Below are 22,071 nucleotides of genomic sequence, written 5' to 3' on the forward strand. Positions count from 1 at the left end.
GAGCTCATTAACATGTGTTTTACAGACAAAGAGTCAGGCTCAGAGAGGACAGCACTTTCCCCAAACTTGCGCAGCATATAAGTGACCAAGCCAAGAGCTGAACCCTCGGTCTGCCTATTCCACCATACCACTCTTCAATTCCTGCTCCGTGAGCCACGAAAATAACTAAAAGAGGGTTTTCACAGTCAGAGAAACTTCTGTTACCATGGGAAACCTGGAAGAGAGGCCAGCCTGTGTGTGTGTGTCTGTCTGTCTGTGTGTGTGTCCGTGTGTGTGTGTGTGTGTGTGTGTTCTCAAATTCCTAGAACGGACACCCTTTAGTGTCTGCCACAACACAAAATTTCTCCTGTCATCTCCCAAGTCTCTCCCCAAACCTCAAATATGTGGGGTACTCGAGAATGAAAAGGGTTAAGCTTTCACAGCTTAGGAGAGCTGTTACTTTGCATTTAAATAGCCGCATTTAAGAAAGCAGCATTCCCAGGATCCTTATTTGATACTAATGTGCTGAACACCTTAAGGCACACTTACTTCTCCCCCGTTCGGGTCACTTGGAGCTTCATTACTTAATAATTTGAAAGCTTTTTATGGAAATCAGTTGATAAAGGGAGATGATGAAGTGAAATGTTATTACATTTAAAGACCCAGCAAACTAGGCTGCCAGAATAACACCTGGGTCAGACATTTCTAAGTAAAGAAAGAGAAGGAGAAGGAGATCTTGGTGTGTGGATGAATTCTCATTTCTTTTGAAACTGCCGTTACTTTAAAGATACTCCTGCCTAACAAAGCCTAACACTCTTTAAAATTGTCAAGTGAAGAACTCATCAGCTATCTTATGAATTCTACCCCTGCCATGGCGCTCTGTCCCTCTGCCCACCTTCCCAGCCGCTGCCTTGGCTCCAAGCCCATTGGGTCTAGAGGTCCGCCCTACTCTCCTCCACAGGCGGGGTCAGCCTCACACAGTGCCCACCTCAAAAGCCTTCATGACTAACCAGTTGAGGAAACCCTGGGAAACAGGCTTGGATGCGACCTTTTCTTTTTACTTTCCATTTTTCTTTCTCTCTCTTTCCTTCCTTCCTTCCTTTTTTCGTGGTGGTGGTGAGACAGGGTCTCACTCTGTCACCCAGACTAGGGTGCAGTGGCACAATCACAGCTCACTGCAGCCTTGACTTCCTGAGCTCAAGTGATCCTCCCACCTCAGCCTCCTGAGTAGCTGGGACTACAGGCGTGTGCCACCACACCCAGCTAATTTATTTTTTATGTTTTATTTGTATTATTTGTAGAGATGAAGTCTCACTCTGTTGCCCAGGCTGGTCTCGAATTCTTGGACTCAAGCGATCTTCTTGCCTTAGCCTCCCAAAGTGCTGGGATTACAGGCATGAGCCACTGTGCCCAGCCGCCATTTTTTTTTCTTTTTTTTCTTTTTTTTTTTAATTTGAGATGGAGTCTCGCTCTGTCACCCAGGCTGGAGAGCAGTGGCATGATCACAGCTCACTGCAACCTCCACCTCCCAGGTTCAAGCAATTCTCCTGCCTCAGCCTCCGGAGTAGCTGGGACTACAGGCGCATGCCACCACGCCTGGCTAATTTTTTGTATTTTTAGTAGAGACAGGGTTTTACCATGTTAGCCAGGATGGTCTCGATCTCCTGACCTCATGATCCACCTGCCTTGGCCTCCCAAAGTGCTGGGATTACAGGTGTAAGCCACCACGCCTGGCCCCAGCCTCCATTTTTTAAATGGCAATATATTCACATGGTTTGAAAATCAAAAGATATATAATAAGGTTACACAGTGACAATCCTCAGCCTTTTGCTTGCTCCCTGGTTACCTAGTTCCCTTCCCCTGAGGCAACTGATTTTTGTAATGTTCTTATATATCCTTCCAGAGATACTTTATGCAACTAGAAATATATACACACACAATTTTCTTTATCCTTACCACCCCTCTCCACAAAGGTAAATAGATTACTATACAAATTGTACTGTAGTTTGCTTTTAACATTTAATATATCTTACAGATACTCTTACTTGTGACATGACTTTTTTAATGGTGAATCCAAAGACTATATAGCAATGTCTAAAAAAAAAAAGATTCAAAAGTATATGCGTGTGTGTGTGTGTGAGTTTTGTGCATAAGTTATGATGTCAACTATGACAAACAAATGAATATTGCAATTGATGAAAGCTGCTGGGTAAGGATGGTGGGATTATAGGGTCATTCTTTTTGTTTCTCTCTCCTCCTACGCCGTGTGTGTGTGTGTGTGTTTGTCTCTGTGTGTGTGGCCAAAACATGGTTATGTTTTTAAATTCTAAAGACCTTATTTCAGTATGTGAGGTATATTTTCATTTTGGTAGAGTTCTTTCCTGGCCCTTTCATATGCATCAGCATCTGTTTCTTAAAATACTTGAGTCACTTTATTGGTGAAGGCTTCCTCCACCACTCTATTTAAAATCGCAGCATAACTCTCTCACCCCATCCTGGCCCTCCCCCTCACCCTTCCCGGCTGTATTTTCCCCGGAGAGCTAATCAGCACTGGACACACTGTGTAGCTGTTACGTCTGCCTCCTCCTCCGGAATGTAAGCTCCTTGAGGACAAGGATGGGTGTGTCTTCTGTTCAGGGCTCATTCTCCAGCACATGGAATAGGCTTGGCACAGACTAGGGGCTCCATCTATCATTGCTGGATGAATGAGTCCTCACCATCAGCCCCAGCAACCCAACGCACATGCTCTCTGGCTCATGCCTGTAACCACTAACCAGAGCACCTGCAGATAACCAGTAACCAGAGCATCTGCAGCTCTGTCCTCTGCTTCCCTTTTCCCTCCCCACTCTGGCAACTCTGGAAGACCACTCCTCCCTCCCAGGTCTGGATCTCACCTTAGGGATCCATTCCTGCAAGTGCACCCTCCCTCTCTCCTGCAATATGAGCTTATCTTCTATATTGGATTATACACTTGGACATACAAACTTGCCCTCATATCACACATCTTTCAAAAAATAATCACATGTCCTTCCTGCTACTGCCATTTTTCTCAACTCCACAGCCGACTTCTCAAAAAGCGCTGTCTGGGCTTGCTGGTTCCGCTAATTCACCTCTGTCTTTCCTGAACCTGCTTCCATTGTATTTTCAGTAGTGGCCAGTGGGGCAGTGGCGGCAGCAGTGAGCACATGGCAGGGGGGAGCAGTAGGGCAGCAGTAAACAGAGGCCGCAGAGGTAGTGGGGTAAGCACAGGGTTTCTGAAGAGGCCCTGGGCAGGTCCTGGTGTCCTCCTATCTCTCTGGCCATTATACCTTAGTCTGCTTGGCTCTCCCCCATCCTCTCCTCTGCCTCCATTCACTCCCCAGGTAATCTATCCTGTGGTTTTAACTACCAGTCTCTATGCTGATGACTTGGAGTTTACATCTCCAGCCTGGACTTCTCCGTTGAGCTCCGGCCTCATATATCTACCTTCCTACATGACAACTCCTTTTGGAGTCATCCTTGACCCCTGTTTGTTTTATACCTCACATCCAATCCATCAGCAGATAACGCCGAGCCGACCTGTAAAATATATCTGCATCCCATGCCTTGAACCCCTTCCATTGCTCTTCCCTGGCCCTATGTCGCCAGACACAGCAATGGCCTCCTGCCTGGGGTCCTTGCTCCCCAGCTTGCCCCACTCCAGTTACTTTCCCTGAGCAGCCAGCAGGATCCTTTAAAAATATGAATCAGGTCATACCACTCTTCTGCTCACAAACCCCTCAGCCATGTTCCAGTCCCATCACACTCCGAACAAGAGCCCCTAAACCCTCTGGGAGGGCAGCCAAGGCCAGAGACTTCCTCTAGCTTATTATTAACTAATTGTTTAATTAACTAATTCATTATTTATCCCTTAAATATTCCCTGCATACCTCTCACAAGCCAGGCTGGTGCTGAGGATATAGAAGGGATGCAATGCGGCCCCTGCTCTAATGCTGGCTTCTGGGACGGGACCTGCCCTGGGATGGCAGTGGGGATGGGAATCATGGTTGAGGAGTGTCCAATATTGTTTCTTTTTCTTTTCTTTTTTTTTTTTTTTGAGATGGAGTTCTGCCCTCGTCGCCCAGTCTGGAGTGCAATGGTACAATCTCAGCTCACTGCGACCTCTGCCTCCTGAGTTCAAGCAATTCCCCTGCCTCAGCCTCCCAAGTAGCTGGGATTACAGGTGCCCGCCACCATGCCCAGCTAATTTTTGTACTTTTAGAGATGGGGTTTCACCATGTTGGCCAGGCTGGTCTCAAACTCCTGACCTCAGGTGATCCATCAACCTTGGCCTCCCAAAGTGCTGGGATTACAGTGTGAGCCAAAGCACCCGACCCCCAGTGCTGTTTCTTGAAGACTACAGGATGTGTTCCCATGGGGTAGGGTTAGGGGTGCTGAAAGGGGCACTACCCTTACAGGTTGAGGCACCTCCAGTCAGATCTGGCCTGGCTCATGGGCTGGGCTTCCTCACAGCCCTTTCTGTTTGAAGGCAGACAGCCCTTGCTTGATGTTCTCTCCTGTTTGTATTTGGCATCACCTACATGATGTTTGAATACCTTCTGCTGTGGCCCCCTTTTCCCTTCTTTGCTCTGGCCTTGGCACTAAGGTTTTTCTGACTGCTGAAGGTCAGGTAGAAGATGGGGAGGCGGACCATGGAAGAGCAGGTCCTGGGGGCTGGTGGGATGGGAGACAGGCATGCCCCATCAGCCTCTTCTGCTCCTTTGCTCACTGATTTTACTCAGGGGAGCAGCAGACTTGTGTGAGCACTAAAAAGAACATAATAAAAATGCAGAAAATGAGGTTAAATCCAGGATGGTACTTCAGTTACCAAAGGACAAGCTAAGTAAATGCCGATGGCCAATGCCAGCACACAGAAGGTCATAGGGTGATGTGAGTCCTCAGAGCTCCCACGCACTGGAGGCAGCCCTTGGGCGGAGGGGCAGTGGGGCAGGCCCGGAACAGCTCTGATGGTCCCTTCCTCTCTGGCTTCAGAAATGCCAAGCTGCTTCCACAAAACCATCTCAGGGGAAAATCATTATATACGGACATTATGCAATTTTCCCATCGAAATTACAAGCTGTGTTTGAAAAGAAATAAAAAGAAATTGAATTTGAAATGCTTCTGTGCAAATGCATCATCTTCTAGTGGATCTGCTAATGGGCTTCAGATACTTTCTCTGGCTCTAAAATAGTTGATCAGACAGCAGCTTGTGATGGTAGCTGCTTCCCGGGGAACGGGGCATAGAATGAGCACTTATGAACGGCCAGCCAGCCCACCTGAGCCAGGTTCAGAACCTGTGAGCTCTGACCACGGTTCCCAAAGTGGTCACTGTATGCTGTCCCTTCCCCTCCTCTACCTGGCAGTGCTGGCATGGCTCTATGCTGGGACTCTCACTGCTCCTCCAGCGCCTCCAGCTGACACCCAGGTCGATCAGTGCCACTTCACACTGCGCTGGCTCCATCCTAGGTCCAGGGAGTGCCCACGGACTGGGCCTCGGAGGACACCAGCCCCTTCCTCATCACAGCCTCTCATTCACCCAACAAGTATTAGTTAAGCGTGTTCCCAACACAGATCTAAACACTGATAGTACAGCAGTGAGCAAAACAGACAAACACCCTCGCCCTCTTGGAGCTTCCATTCTAGCAGGGGGAGATAGACAATAAAAAGTAAATAAGGCAGGACATGGTGGCTCACGCCTGTAATCCCAACACTTTGGGAGGCTGAGGCAAGCAGATGGCTTGAGCCCAGGAGTGTGAGACCAGCCTAAGCAACAAAGCAAGACCCCATCTCTACAAATAATTTTAAAACTAACTGGGCATGGTGGTAGGCACCTGTAGTCCCAGCTATTTGGTATGCTGAGGGTAGAAGGATGGCTTGAGCCCAGGAGTTCATTCTACAGTGAGCCATGATTATGCCCCTGTACTCCAGCCTAGGCAACAGAGAAAGACCCTGCCTCAAAAAAAAAAAAAAAAAAAAAAGTAAGCAAAATGCACAGTCAACTGGACAATGGCAAATGTTATGAAGAAAAGATAGTGGGATAAAGGAATAGGGATGCTGAGTCAAAAAGGGGGCAGGGACCTGCCATGGACATCAAAGTCCTCACTGAGAAGGGGACATTTGAGCAAAGACCTGGAGGAAACAAAGGAGAGAGTGCTCTGGTATCTGGGAGAACAGCATTCCAGGCACAGGGAACAGCAAGTGCAAGGTGTGCCTGGCATGTTTAAAGATACATAAGAAGTCCAGGATGCCGAAACCCAGGTTGTGGAAGAGTAGTAAGAGATGAGGCTCAGGAGGACAGGCAGACCATGGAGGGTGTGGGGGACCAGAGCAAGGTCCTGTCTGCTGTGAGATGCAAAGCCACTGGAGGATTTTGGCCAGAGGAATGGCATGATATGACTGCTGCATGAACAAGAGTCTGGAGGAAGGGAGGGGAGGTAGAGAGACCTGCTAGGAAGCAACTGCACTCATCTAGCTGAGCGATGATGGTGGCTTGGATCAGGATGGAGGCAGGCAGGAGACGGAAAGTGGTTGGATCATGAAGATATTTTGGAAGTGGAGTTGACAGGGTGTGCCGATGGATCAGTTGCAGGGTGGGAGAGAAAGAGGCATCCAGGGTGGATGGAACTGAAAGTACGGCATTGCCATGTAATGGGATGGGAAGAATGAAGGAGGCTGGGCTTAGGGAGGGGAAGATCAGGAGTTTGGTTTCAGGCACGTTGTTGAGTTTGAGATGCCACTTAGATACCCAGATGAAAATGTTGAGTGGCTGATATGCAAGTCTAGAGTCAGAGGCTAGTTTGCAATAGAAGATTACAGCTTAGGAATCATCAGCATATACACAGTTGGCTTTTTAAGGCAGGGGACTAAATGAAATCACCAAGGGAGTGTGGATAAAAGAGAAGACGAAAGGCTTGAGCCCTGGGGCACTTCAAGCTTTAGAGGGAAGTGAATAGGAGTCAGCGAGGGAGACTGAGAAGGAAGAGTTGATGAAGTGGAAAGAAAATCAGAGGCAGCAAGTCCCAGAGCCAAGGAGAAAGCTTTTCAAGGCAGAGGGAGTGAGTGACCAGCTGTGTCAAATACTGCTGAGGGGTCACAAGAGCTGAGAGCTGGGCACTGACTTTGGCTTTGGCATGGAGAGGTCACTGGTGACCTTGACGGGAGCAGTGAGTCTGCTGTCAGAGGAGAGGTGAGTCTCAGTTGCCTCACCTGAGAAATGGGGACACCCTCCTGCCTTCCTCAGAGAGCAGCAGTGCAGATCATGGGCAAACTGCAAAGTGCCACCAAATATGAGCTGTTTTATTTATGACCTGAGAAGCCCAGAGGCTGTTGAAATGAGGGGAGGCTACTGTTGGGCACAATTGGTTTTAAAGATGCTTACAGCCCCGTTATCACCTCATAAAATGGCTCATTTCCTGCTACTCATCACCAGAACACTCACCCAGGCATGAAAAAGTTACCTTCAGAGGTAGAAGCTGTCAGGATGGATATTTTTTGTGCATGGCAACTGGGAAAGAGAAAAAGCAAATAATGGGGCCAAATAGTGCTCACCGGGGTCTCCACGCAAGATTCCAGACACTGCTCTCCCAGAGGGAACCCCAGTGAGCCTGTGCCTCAAAGCAAGGGCTCCTTGGAGAAAGCCACCAACCAGGGTCAGCTGTGCTCTCACTGCAAAATGAGCAACATGGGGGAGGGAGGAGAGAAGGATGGAGAGGAAGGACAGTCAGGGAAAGTGGAAAGAATGTGAGTTTGGAGTCAGATACACATGCGTTGGAATTGTGGTTCCTGTGTGGTCAGCAAATGACCTGACTTCTCTGAGCCTCAGCTTCCTCATCTGCAGTGGACAGCATGATAGCTATTTCCAAAGCTTTCTGTAAGAAACAAGCTGTTGAATGGGGGAATGCACACTGTGTGTGTGGCTGCGTATCACTGCATTTGCAATTAGTGGCACTGGGTTTTCCCCTGTTGAGTAGCAGACAGTTTTTCTTCAGCCCAAGGAGCCTGTGCCTTCCCGGCTTCATCAAAACCGGTCGTCAGAACAGCAGTAACTTTCAGTGTTGTGAACATGGTCTGATATTCTTCCACGTGTGGCTGTGATATGCAGAACTGAAAGTAGGCTAGGACGTGCCCTTAAGAGCAGCAGAAGTAGGAGGGGTGGGCCTGGTTCTCCTGGGCCACAGTGTGCACTTTCAGGCCCCCTCTGCCTGGGTTCATGGTGGCAACGGGTGTGGCCTCTAGAATCAGACTGAGGTCTAAACTCTAGCTCAGCCAGTTAACTAACTGTGAAACTAATTTGGCCAAATAAATGTGTTTCTGAGGATTAAAAAGTATATATCCACCTTGCAAATGTGTTGTAAGGATTAAATCAGATGCTATCTATTAGGCAATTTGCAAGGTTAGCAAGATGCTTAGCACATAAAAAATAAATAATTATTGTTTTATTATTGTTGCTGTTTCCACCTGTTTCTATTCCTTTCCCTCTCTGATCATGGATTGCATCCCATTTCTCTTCCTGTGGGGAGGAGAGATGGTAGGGGCATCAGGCAAGTTGGCCAGGCTGACTCCACACTGAGGTCTGAGCCTCAGTGCTACCAGCAGCAAAAGAATGTTTAGGATGAGGAAATGGCTTGTGGTTCAGGACTGGAAGACAAAGTCAAAAAGTTAGGAAGAAAGGGGCAGGGGGAGGTGACAGACTCTGGCCTTCTGCTGTGGGCACAGCTGGGATGTGTGGAGCTCTTCCTTATTGGGTGGCTGGCTCTGGAGTGCAGAGGAGGGTCAGCGTGGGGTAAGATTGATTCAGACACCAGCCCCGACCCTAGACTCACAGTCTTACTTTCTGTTCTGCTCAGACCACCCTGTTTATCTCCTGGTATTGATGTAATTGCTGCCTCCAGAACAGATCTGTCCCAGATCTATTTTCATTCCACATGAACCCACTTCCCTCCAGACCTGACCTCAGCCCATGGCCTGTTAGGGGATATGCTCTTCCCATTTGGTACCAGTAACTGTGAGGTACAAGTACAGCTGTTAGATCCCCACAATATGCTTACAAAAGCAAAATGGAAGATGAATATGAGTGACCTGTAGTATCTTTGGGTTTTTTCCTATTTTAATTGGTATGTCTTTAGAAAAGTGTTGGCATCATCCAAATGAACCATGAACGATGGATGCCCTGAGACACTTTGTTTGAAAAGGGTCCTGTGGGAGCTGAGAAGGGGCTCTAAGTATTCTTGAAAGTTCCTGTCTGTGCCTTAGAGACTTGTTAAAATAAGCTTTTCATTTAAGTCTGAAGTGTGGGTTGCTTACGCTGAATTTAAGTCCTTCATTCTTCAGAATGTGAAATGCCCAGGGCCCTAGTGCCCCCATCCAAGCTACATAAGCCTTCCATCATATGCTCCCTGAGACTCAGAGCTTGGCTTTCAATGGAGGCAAGTTCTCCTGAGGCTTTGTGGGTTTGTACCTGCAACTGTGTGCTCCAGTCTCTGTACTCAGGCAGCGCAAGTCAATTCTGATATGAACTTACCCTGAATGTAAGTAAGAATAAGAATGATCAGTAATTTTTGTGGAGCACCTGCTATGTGCCAGGCACTTCATTGCCACATTACATGAGTTGTCATTTAGTCCCCCTAACAAGCACATGCAGAAGATCCTCTTTTTACCCTATTTCACAGATGAGAAAACTAAGAGAGGTCACAAGACTTGCCAAAAAACAGAGTTTGGCAGGGCACGGTGGCTCACACCTGTAATCCCAGCACTTTGGGAGGCCGAGGCGGGCAGATCACTTGAGCTCAGGAGTTTAAGACCAACATGGGCAATGTGGCAAAACCCCATCTCTACAAAAATACAAAAATTAGCCATGAGTAGTGGTGCACACCTGTAGTCCTAGCTACTCAGGAGGCTGAGGTGGGAGGATTGCTTGAGCCCGGGAGGCTGAGCCTGCAGTGAGCTGAGATCGTGCCACTGCACTACAACCTGGGTGACAAAGTGAGACCCTGTCTCAAAAACAAAACGAAAACACAGAGCTAGTAAATGGTACCATTAGCATATGACCTCAGGTATGATTCCAGAGCTTATGCTTCTCAACTATGCTACTTTCCTGCCTGCTGGATTCATAAACATTAAAAAGATGGATAGTATCCCGTGTGCCCTAAATTGAGAACATGGGCACATACACATCCTTGCTGGGAGTAGAAATTAGTACAGACATTTGGAGGGCAATTTGGTAGGGCCGACCACAGTTTTAAATTTGCTTCACATTTTGATCACTCCTGACTCAATGATACAGGAATCCTTGGATGTATGAGAAAATAAATACGTACATGAGTCTTCATCACAGCATCATTTATGAAAACAACTAAATATTTACTAATGGTGCCAGTGGAATCAATTAGAGAACATCCCCTGCTACATAACTCTCTGCATACATCAAAGAGAATGGTGTGGCTTTGCTTTTTCAACAATCTACTGAGCGGCTGTGGGCATGGTGATATGGCCACGAATGAGCAAGATTCTCTCTGATCCTATGGAAGTTAAGTTCTACCAGATAACTTGCTGCTTCAACAAAAATATTTAGCTTTTTAAATAAATGTGGTAGAATGCTCCTGCTTTCTTATTTCATTTAACTCAAATGATCACCAAAAAAGAGAACAATAAGCTGTTGACCCTGCAGATGTTGTGTAACCACTAGATGAAAAGATTTACAGCAGGAAGCTGTCATGCCCACACATATTGTCCCACCATCCTTGGAGCCTCCATAGGTCTAAACGGAGTTTCATCACCATAAATAAATGGTAATGTAGGGTCCAAACTATATTTGTGGAGTTATATATTTGATCTTGGCCAAAAGGCCAAGAAGCAATATTGTGTGTGTGTGTGTGTGTGTGTGTGTGTGTGTAGTTATATATTACAAAAGCAAAATCACTATATCAGCTGGGACCTGTAAACCAGAATTTAACTGTAAAGCAAGGTGAATCTGCATGGCCAGCTAACTTGGCAGCCACCTTCACTCCACCCACATTGATTTTATTTTCTAGTGAAATATTTCTTCAAGAGCAAACAGACTGTCATCAGACAGTATCTCATTACCGGGATCTGATATCTTGGATTTCCTTTTTCTAAGTCTTGACCTGGCTTGCCATAATTTGAAGATATCCAACACTTTAAAAATCAAAAAAGAGAGCTAAGATATATAGTATATAGTGTACATAGTATGTAGTACGTACTGATGGAAAGTTTCCCGTGATATGATATTAAGGAAATATTTTAAAGTCATGGTACAGAACAAGATATTCAGTATGACACAGATTTGGTGGGAAAGCTAAATATAATGCCTGCACACACACACACACACACATCCTTACATGTGCATCGTAGAAGATCTGGAAAGATACACACCATGCTGTAATATTCTGGAAACGGAGAAGGAGACAGAAGGCAGGGTTGCTGTTGAAGTAGACTGTGTTCAACATTTACATTGTGAGTTTCTGTGATGCTAAAATTTTCCACAATGTGTGTATTATTCTGGAATTAAAATCAAAGAAAAAAAGTGGAGCAGAACTAGATGATGAGGACCCCATAAGCAAAACTCAGGAAGTAAGAAATTGTCATGGAAGTTGTGAGGAGCCTTTGGAGGGTTTTGGCAGGAGACAGATACCGTCAGATTTGCAGCAAGTGGAGGATGAATTGGGGGAAGCAAGAAGATACTGGAGATGGGGTGGCCAGAGGGGAGACTGTGGAAGGAGGTGAACATAGGAATCCTCAGCCTGACTGGTGTCGGGGGTGAAGGGAGCTGCTGGTGTTTGGCACCCGGCTCAGGCACGCCTGAGCTGTGCCTTCAACCCAGGCTGGGCTGCTGGAGGAGAAGCAGGACTCTGAGGTCAGAGGAAGGGCTCAGCCATGAGGCATATGAGATGACTGGAGGAAAACCAGGTCTGGGGAGACACGGAGCTGGCACTCAGGAGACAGATAGGTTGTGTTCCATATATGACTTCAAGATAAACAACTTCTCGGTCATTCAACAGATATTTCTTAGGAGGGAAGAAGGGATACACTGTAAACAAATAAATATATTTCTCAGAGCATGAGAAATGTAACTGCTCTGTTGGGAAATGCTTTGCCTGCAGACATGTGAATGTTGGGGTGTCTGTGCATCCCAAGATTTTTTTCATCTGATGGAAAGAGGGCACCCCGGGGAACCTGAGCCTAGGAGGAGGCTGCAAGCTTCCTGGGTGGCTCACCACCGCTGCCCTGTCCTTGTGGGCCCTTCCCCTCACCCAGGACTGTCTGTAGGAGCCCAGACCACGCTGGGTCTGGCTAAGCCACCTTCCTCTGCACCACCACCACCCAGCAGCCCCTTCCTGCATGGTAAATGGGAAGCCATGGACCAGAAAGCTTTTTATAACCTCTGGGCCTGAGCCTCAGAGACACCACTGTCCTCCTTCCTTTCAGTTTCCATGGGGCTGTGGGATTTTCTGGGCAAGGTACCCAACCAGGGAGAAGGTCACAACGCATTCTAACTGCATTCTAGGCACCTGCTGCCAGGCACGACTCTAAGGACTGCAGCCTTGTCGCTATGAGCCAGCCAAGCAAGTCTCTTCCCCTGGAACTCAGGGATCTGTTCAGTTGGCAACAAAGCCCTTCCTTCCCCAGCTGGTGACATTCTGGAGTTTTCCACACACAATGGACTATTGTGTCTGAGCACTGCTGGGCCCAGGCCAGGGAAAGGGGCCATACAGGACCAGCTGACTCCACTCTAGGGAAAGCCCCCCACCAGAGCTGAACTTGGACCTGTGGAGGCCTCCAGCCTTGCAAAGATCATGACACCCCTCACCCGCAGTGTGTAATTGAAAATAAAAACCCAACCAAACCTCAAAGTTGAGCAAAATCAACAAAGTTCTGATTTTTGCCCTATGATGACCATTCAGTGCTTTCCTTCAAAATGTTAATTATCAAATTATTCCTCAAAAAATTACTTTAGTTTCCCCAGTTATCCCTAAAGTAACTTTATGGTGCTTTATTCACCATCCAAAGCAAAACAGAGCCAGAGAACCTGAGGGGCACCACGGGTGTGGGGCCTTGGCTTTTTGCTGGCCTCCTCGTCCAAGGGAGTCTGATCCAGCGCATGGGTCTCACCAGCAGGACAGGCGTTTGGGGGACAGTCCTCAGGGCCAGGTGTTAGCCACATTGCAACTCCTGCTGACCCAGCTGGCCTGGAGCAGGCCCCACTCAGTTGCTGGACACAGAGCATGGCTCTGCCCTCTGGAATGGACATGACATGGGAGTCTGGCCAACCAAGGCAGAATCCAGGCCAGATCTCTGCTCTAGTGGGGAAGGGGTGGGCTGAGCTGGAAACCAAAGGTGTGACTCAGTGGCCCTTCAGTGTCCAGGACATACCTGGACACTCAGTCCCCTCTCCCGGTATCACTGAGGCCCCAGGGTTCCCCCATCCCAGAGAGAGGTGGCTGTACACCCAGGCAGGAAAAGCCCCAACAGCAGGTGAGGGAGTGGGGGTGAATGGTGTCACCAGGTCAAAGCCCTATTGTTCCCATGAGCCCAGCTCTGTTCACTAAATATTTGTGGTCCTTTTTTGCAGAGTGATGAGGTCCTCACCGTCATCAAAGCCAAAGCCCAATGGCCAGCCTGGCAGCCTCTCAACGTGTAAGTAACACAAGTCCCTTGCCTGGCCTGTCTTATCCTAGCCCCTTCTCAAAGCCACCTACCTAATGGCCACCACATACCAGCTATGTTGTTGAAGTTAGCACTACTTCTCAGTTAACAAGCAGGCAAGATGCTTTCTATGTGCGGAGCATCACACCTGCCCCATCTTCTCAAGGATGCAGGCTCAGGCTCTGTTTTCCCCCAATGGCTTTAATACCACAGCCAGATGTGATGGCTTTAATACCAACTCAGATGGGATGATGAACTGTTCTGTGTTCACTCATGCTCTCGGCCACAACAGACCAAACATGCCCTCAACCTCAGAGCACACAGGTGTACTCATGCTTAGCCAGTCTGATGTGTGGAAAGCCAGATTTACCCTGGGTTCCATTCTCAGTCCCGTTTCTTTTCTGTCTCCTCTATCCCAGAGAGATTTTATCTGCCCTTGAGTCAGGTGACCAAGGGTATGCTGACAGTCCCCAAAACTACCTCCTGCCAAATGGATGGATACAGTGGTATATCCGTCAGGTTTTTGGACACCTCTCCATGGATGGTCCACCTGGACCTTAAACTCATCATGTCCAAAATGGGTCCCATCACCTTCAAACAAACCTGCTGTTCTCCATGTGGAGAAATATTGAAAGTACAGTGAGTGTCAAAACCCTGTGGATTCTGCCTTCTGGGCAGCTCACAAATCAGTCCTTACTTGATTCTCCTCCCCTTCCTTCAAGCCATCACCCTTTCTCACCTGGACCACGTCACCTTTTTCCTTTGTTGTAGTCTCCCTCAGTCCAATTCCTCATCCACAGTTACTAGAGTGATCTTTTAAGAATCCAAATACTGGCCGGGCGCAGTGGCTTACGCTGTAATCTCAGCATTTTAGGAAGCCAAGGCGGGCAGATCACGAGGTCAGGAGATCGAGACCATGCTGGCCAACATGGTGAAACTCAGTCTCTACTAAAAATACAAAAATTAGCTGGGTGTGGTGGCACGTGTCTGTAATCCCAGCTATTTGGGAGGCTGAGGCAGGAGAATCACTTGAACCAGGGAATCAGAGGTTGCAGTGAGCTGAGATCGCACCACTGCACTCCAGCCTGGTGACAGAGCAAGAATCCATCTCAAAAAAAAAAAAGAATCCAAATCCTCCAGCCAGCCTGGGCAACATGGCGAAACCCTGCTTCTACTAAAAACACAAAAATCTAACTGGGTGTGGTGGCGCATGCCTGTAGTCCCACCTACTCAGGAGGCTGAAGTAGGAGCATCGCCCGGGTCCAGGGAGTCAAGCAGCAGTGAGCCGTGATCGCGCCACTGCACTCCAGCCTAGGTGATGGGAATAAGACTCTGTCTCAACAACAACAAAAAAGAATCCAAATCTGTTGTGTCCTCTCCTTCTTCATCCCTCTGTGACTTCGCTTAGTCTCAAGATCAAGTCCACACTCCTTAGTTTAGCGTGCACAGGTGGGCGGAACACACGTCAGGGTTCATCTCTTGTGCTCCCCACGCTGCACCTCATGCAGGCCACCCCGAATCCTGGGCAGTTCCTTGAACAAGCTTTGATTCTGCTCATCCTTTAAAGACGCAAGGCCTGGAGCAGAAGAAGCTCCCGACTGACCCCAAGAAGATGGTTTACGAAGAAGCCTTGGCCAGCCCCTCTAGGGAGTAGTCTACATCCATTAACACCGGTATTGAAGACAGCAACAATGTGAGGAATGTGTGAGATGCTGCTCAGTGGGAGAAAAGGCGAAATCCACAGGATAGGAAGGGAGGAAAGTGCTGGACATTCAAAAGGAAGACGCCCCAGGATAGGGCAGCGGGAGTGAGGGAGGAGGCACACTCATAGCTGACTGCCTGGGAGCAGGGAAGCTATGGCGAGGCACCTGATACCTGCTCATTTAACCATTCAGCAAACTAATGGCTCATCCCCTACTGTGCGCCAGCCCTGCACATGCAGTCCTAGCTCTCTGGAACACTCAGCCAGAGAGGAGACAGACAACAGACCAAGTTGGGCCACTCCAGGTTTTCCCTTTGCACAAGTCCAGGCAGCACCATATAACCTGAATATATAAAATATAATGTCATCATGGCAGCCTTGTATACTCCAAGGGGATAAATGTTAGGGTGAGGAATGGCTCTGGAGCCCCAGAGCAGGGGCAGAACCCTCTCCTGCTGTGTGGAGGAGGGACATGGGGCTGTGCCTGGAAGGTGTTCCTTGCGCTGGTCAGGACTGGCCCAGGCTTGGGTGGTGCTGAGGCTCTGAGTGGAGGCCTGAGGAGGGAAAGAGAGAATAGCACTCAGACAGCTGGCCCACCGCAGCCCAGCTGGCTGCATGGAGGCCTTTTCTAGCCTGCTGTGAGCTCTAAGCCTTGCTCTGGATCCTCCCTAAGGAAGCTCACACCAGGGCAGGAGAAAACCCACCCAGCCCAGGAAATGCCTTGCCCTCCAAGGAGAAGCAACACGAGGCAGGGCCTACCCAGGGCACTCTCCTGGCAGGTGCACCTTTGCCCATCTCATCCCTGTCCTACCAAAAAACAAGGATGTGAATTCACAAAAGCCCTTGGTGCCCTTTGCATAATTAACATCAGTTACCAGTCAGGTCACCCTGAATCTCCTTACTCTGCTGTCTCTTCAGATTCTCCCAGTTCCTTGGCTCCCAGAACCTATGTGTGAAGAAACCCTCACTTCTGGTCCTCTAAGTGGGCAGGGGATCAAAGGCAGGTAGGGGTGGGGAGAGTTTGTGGGTACCAATTTTTACACCATTAAGGAGTCTTTATACCAGTTTTCTCTTCAGGAGCCTGGGCTTAAAAAGATGTAAACTACAAATCAAAGCACATTCAGGAAAGAGATAGGAAGGGAGGGAGAGAGGAAAGAGAGAGCAGTCCTTTTACCTTCAGCATCCCCTTGGGTCCAAGTAGGCGCTGACATTTATTATCCCTTTTAATCCTAATAACCATGAGGTAGGTATTGCAATGTCCATTTTACCAATGACCAAACTGAGACTCAGAGGTCCTATGACAGCAAGGTTGGATATAGAATGCCAACAGTACCCAGCTGATTCTAATGCCTGTGCTTTTCACTATAACACGATCCTTCCAATTAAGTAACAATTCATTCATTTTCCCATGTTTAAATTAATCAAGACATATATACCTGCCAATGAGCCTTCTGATTGGCATGAAATTAACAATGTGACCACACCAAATGGTCTCACACCTACCCCAAAACAAACAAAATCTTACTTTCACTTACCCTGTATCCTATCAAGGAGGATTGAAACATCCTTGATAGGAGGGTCCCCCCAAAAAAAGTCCTGTGAAAGGTGCTTAGGGCAACTGTGGTGAGCACAGCACAGTTCCTTATGGAGATTACAATTCAGTGGGGAGAGATATTTACTAAATGATCACACAAATAAATGTGACATGTCTATGAAGGAAAGGCATAAAGTGCCATTAGGGGGGTTAGAGATAGCTTCCCCCTAAAAAGGCAATGAAGCTAAGATCTAAGGAAGCAGTAGGAGTTAACTAAGCAAAGAAGAAAACAAAGGGGAGAACATTTTAGAAAATCTGGAGAGACCATCATGTATCTGCAAAGGCCCTGTATGAGGAGGGAGTAGAGTATGTCTAAGGCACTAAAAGGCTTTGGTCTAACTAGATCCAGAAATCAAAGATGAGTTTGGTGTGGGGCCAAGCCATGTAACATTTGAAATTTTTTATTTGAATTTTTGCATTAAAAGTCATGAGTAAGACCAGGTGTACTGGCTCACACCTGTAATCTTAACATTTTGGGAGGTGGAAGCAGGAGGCTCACTCGAGCCCAGGAGTTTGAGAACAGCCTGGGCAACAAAGCAAGACCCCCATCTCTACAAAAAATTTAAAAAACTAGCCAGGCATGGTGGCTTGTGCCTGTGGTCTCAGCTACCTGGGAGGCTGAGGCAGGAGGATCACTTTAGCCGAGGAGGCTGAGGCTGCAGTGAACCATGCACTGCAGTCTGGGTGACAGAGCGAGACCCTGTCTCAAATAATAATGGTAAATCTTTGAAGGGTTTTAAGCAAAAGGATGACATGATCATATTTGCATTAAAAAATAAAAAGCAATAACAGCACTCGGCCCCTGTGTGAAAGGGTAGATGCGGGAGCCCAGTGAGGGGGGCTACTTCAGAAAACCGGAGAGAATTAACTGTGACTTCACTAGGATGGTGGTGGTGGCGGAAAAGGAGAGAGGTACAGAGATGTGTGAGGCACGTAGGAGGTAAAATCAACAGGCTGTGGTGATAGGTGGAGTAAGGAGGTGGAGAAAGAGCAGTCAAGATGTTTCCCATGTGTCTGGCTGGCATAATGAAAGAGTGGTGAAGCCACTCACAAGGCTGAAAACGTTAGATGAAGTTCAGTGGGAAAGATCATGGGATCAGTTCTAAGTGTAAGTTGTTAAGATGTATTCAAGATTTCCAGTTAGAGGTGTTAAGTACATGGTTGGCTAGATAGCTCTGGAACTCAGGGCGAGAATTCTGCACTGAGATCTAAAATTGGGAGCCCTCAAGGAATGGGAGACAATGCCAAGGGCATAAGAATAGGAATCAAGGGCTTAGGACTGAGTTCCAAAGATCTCTACTATTGAATGTTGAGGAATCTTGCCTGCAAAGGACACAGCAAAGGAGCAGCAAAGAAATTGGTAAGGAAGCTTGGTACCGAGAAAGCCAGGGGAAGAAAGTGTTTGAGGCAGGTGGTTGGCTGTGCCCAGTGCAGCCGAGAAAACAAGAAAGATCAAGGCTACAGGAAGCCCTTTGGGTTTATCGACAGGAAGGTCATCAGTGACCTTACGGAGAATCCTTTCTGCTGAGTGATGAGGGGGAAAAACAGCCCGGAGCAGGTGAGCTGTGAACAGAGCATGAGGTTACGGAGTCAGCAAGTACAGACCACTCTTCTGTGAAGTTTGCTATGAAAGAAGAGAACCTGGCTCCAAGGGGATGAAAGAGTCAAAGGAGCATTTTCTTTTTCTTTTTTAAGATGGGAGAGACTTTCTGAAAAACTGAAATGAATATTTTGGGACACCTTCCCACATTTCACCTACCCCTCAGACTTCCTGAGGCCCCAGTGGAACAAAATTAATTGATGGCAAACACTCAGACCTCCCAAACACCCAAAACCTCTGCACTCGGCGCTACTGGCTTGTTAAGGGAAAAGAATTTTCCTTTGATTTTCCCATACCCCAGTCTCCCCTTTCCTCTTCCAAATCTCATTAGGAAGTCAAATTAGGAAGCCTACATGCAGCCAAGTTTTGTTTTGCAGAAACAGCCTTGCCTCTCTTTGCTGAGCCTGCCTGATTGAGGTTAATGGGATTCCAGCCTCCCTCGGCCCAGTGGAAAGCCAGGGTGACCTACTTTGCAAGGTCCTGCCCGTTGAAACTGACTTGTTTTTCAATGATCTGCATCTTTATCCCCAGGACCACTTCTCAAAGGACAGCCATGAATGAGCAAATTAGCTGCTGACTTGTTTAGCTCAATAAATCAAGCTGTGGCTCCGACAGCCCAGGGTGCAGGTAGAGACAGGAAAGGCAGACTCTGAACAAAACCCACATCCTTTCCTAGTTCCTCTGGTGCCTAAGTAGAAAATGCCCAGATTTCCTACAAATCAATTCTGAATGTCCATCATCCAGTTCCTCCAATTGCATCTGAATGCTAAGAATTACTGGAACTTTTACGAATAACTTTTATTTCCTTCCTTAAAATGAATCCTGCAAACCACTGTCACCACCTTAAATTATTCCCAGCCACTCTGCCGGATTAACATTGATTAGACAAAGGTCGTGTTTGTGAGTCCAGTGGAGTAGAGACATGGTCACCCTTCTCCAGAAATCCAAAGCCATGCTCCCCAGGAGGCCAGAGATTTCCCTTAAATTGGGCCGGAAGAGTCAGGGCTCTCCCTGCCTCCTGCAACACCTGCACAGGTCCATCGATGTCCTCGGGATGCTAAAGGAAGATGGGCTTTGGACAGAGAAGCAGGTGGTAGGTCTAAGCATCCAGATGGACCTGGAGTCCTAGATGTCTCCTGGTTATAAACACAGCGTTTTCCAACGTTGCAGGAACCTCCCTCAAACCTTTCTCCACACACACCCCTGCAGAACTTCAGCCTAGTGAATGGCTTGGGCGCCCTCTCGTGGCCAAATTGAGTTTTTGCAACTCTGAAAATTCAGATTATTGAAAACTCAGGATGAGAGACAACACAGCATATGAGTGTTTTAGGAAACCCTCCTGAGTCTCACTGGTGTGGATCTGTAATTTAGGAGGGGATGGTAAGTCTCTAGAAGCAGTATCAAAATCCTTTCTTACCTCTTTTCTTTTATGGTGTTTTGGAACATTTTGTTTGGAAAAGTTGAATGAGAAGAAAATCAACCTCTACCAAGCCCTGTTATGTGTCCCTCACAATGATAAGCAGTTTTCTCACAATAAAACCTTGGGGTAGGATGATGATGCTCCCATTTGGCAGATGTAGTAATTGCAAAGAAAGGTGAGGTGGAAGCCCTCATCACATAGCTATTAAATAAACAGCTGATTCTAATCCAGCTCTGACTGTCACCAATGCCCTGGGTTCTTTCCTCCACACCACGCTACCTCTCCAAATGTAGAAAAAGGAAACATTTCTCTGGGTCTTCATATCTGATGTGAATTGTCTGTTCATAACTTTTCTTTATCTAGTGGGATCATTGTCTTTTTCTACATATTTGGATTAACTCTGTAGATAATATAGATATTAACACTTTGTCAGTCACACTCAATGGAGACATTTTTTGCCAGCATGTCATTTTTCTCTCCAATTCAGTACTGCTGTTTTCATTTTACAGAAGGTTTTCATTGATAGATAAGTCAATTCTTTTCTTTATAATTGCTTTTATTGTTTCAAAGTTGAAAAAATTAATATTTCTCTAGTAGATCTGAAAGCTTTATTTTTTTCTATAATCTGGTTATTTTCTATTTGACTCTGGGTCTGTTTTTTTTTTTTTCTTGTGTGGTATATTAAATGTGAATCCAGTATTTTTTTTATTACAGTTAACTTAGCCCAACCCCACTTGTCGCACAATCTTTCCTTTCCCCCTAATTTGAAAAGCCTATTTTGTATAGTCCTTATCTATAGTTTCTGGGATCTCCAGTCTGTATTGCTGATTTATATTTCTATCTTATCTGAATATCACGCTATTTTGTCTATCATGCTTTATCATATACTCTGGTATATGGTATGGCTAGATCAACTCTCTGCTAGAAAATGGATACAAATCTAAGTCCCAGGTAGAAAGATGAAACCAAATTAACAAAATATATCTTGGAAGACATGGCATATACAAAAGCATAAAAATTTTTATGACAGTTTGAACAAATTAAAGCACTCCAGTCCTATCTAGCATTTTCTAAGGAAAACTCATATAGATTCTTATTCATTTAATTATTTTTATTATAGAATAAATACTTTGAAGTGATGCTTAATTAAATTTGAAAGTCAAAGGAAATACAAGAGCTCCATGTTCATTTCTTAGATTAAGTCATTTACTTCAACAAACATTTGAAGAGAATCCATGGCATGCCAAGTTCTAAGCCAGACATTGGGATATAGCTATGAACATGGCAGAAATGGTCCTCACTCTATTGGAACCTGATGGGAAAGGCAGATATTAACAAAAAATTCCAAAGCAAGAGTGAGTTCAGCATGCTATGGGGAGGTAGAATAGGAGTTCTAAGCAATTTGGGGAGAGGTCAGGAAATACCTCCTCCAGGAAATGTTACATAAATGGGGTCAAGGAGGGATTCTCCAGTCAAGGATGAGAGAAAGCTGCAGGGCATATCTGAAAATGCTATCAAATTGTTCTCAGGCCCTTATAGATTCAGATTTACTCTATCACCCAAGATAAGTCAGCCATGTGACCTCATAGTCAGGAATTGGCCGCCCCACATTTCCCACACCTTGAAACACTTACCAGGGTCTAGAGGGTATCTCGCTTCAGCTACAGATTTGGATACAACAGATTGGGCCAAAATGCATTTACTGAGAATGATTTCCACAAGGCCTTGGTCTCAGATGGTTACACCCATTGGCTGGGCAGGTTTCAGGGTAATGTGTTAGGGTGGCAGTTGGTTTGGTTTCTACAGCTCTGGATTAGAACTGGTTTTGTCCCCTTAGATCGTCATTATGAATAGTCACCCATGGGGTACAGGATATGAATGACTAATCTGGCCCCAAATCACCTACTTAGGAAGACAGGAAGGCAATAGATGGAGCGGTCAGTCTCTACGACAATGGAAGAGGAAACCTGCCTCCCAGGGGACTGCTGGACCACCCCAGAGGACAGCTGCACCCAGGTGCCAGTGCTGTCTGCTCAGCAGTTACTAGAAGGCAGACCAGAACCCCGTCCTGTGAGTCCCTAGGCGAGGTAATGCCA

General features: G+C 46.8%; 1 protein-coding gene across 1 annotated transcript in view; it reads left to right on the forward strand.

Moving 5' to 3' along the window:
- Positions 1 to 22,071, forward strand: part of SPON1 (spondin 1) — a 305,161-nt gene that overhangs the window by 267,185 nt on the left and 15,905 nt on the right. The window contains exon 7 of the mRNA XM_034932200.3: positions 13,586 to 13,650. Coding sequence (XP_034788091.3) covers positions 13,586 to 13,650 — 65 coding nt within the window. The remainder of the gene's footprint in view (positions 1 to 13,585; positions 13,651 to 22,071) is intronic.

The sequence above is a fragment of the Pan paniscus genome, chromosome 9 (genome assembly GCF_029289425.2).
Source record: "Pan paniscus chromosome 9, NHGRI_mPanPan1-v2.0_pri, whole genome shotgun sequence".
NCBI lineage: Eukaryota > Metazoa > Chordata > Mammalia > Primates > Hominidae > Pan > Pan paniscus.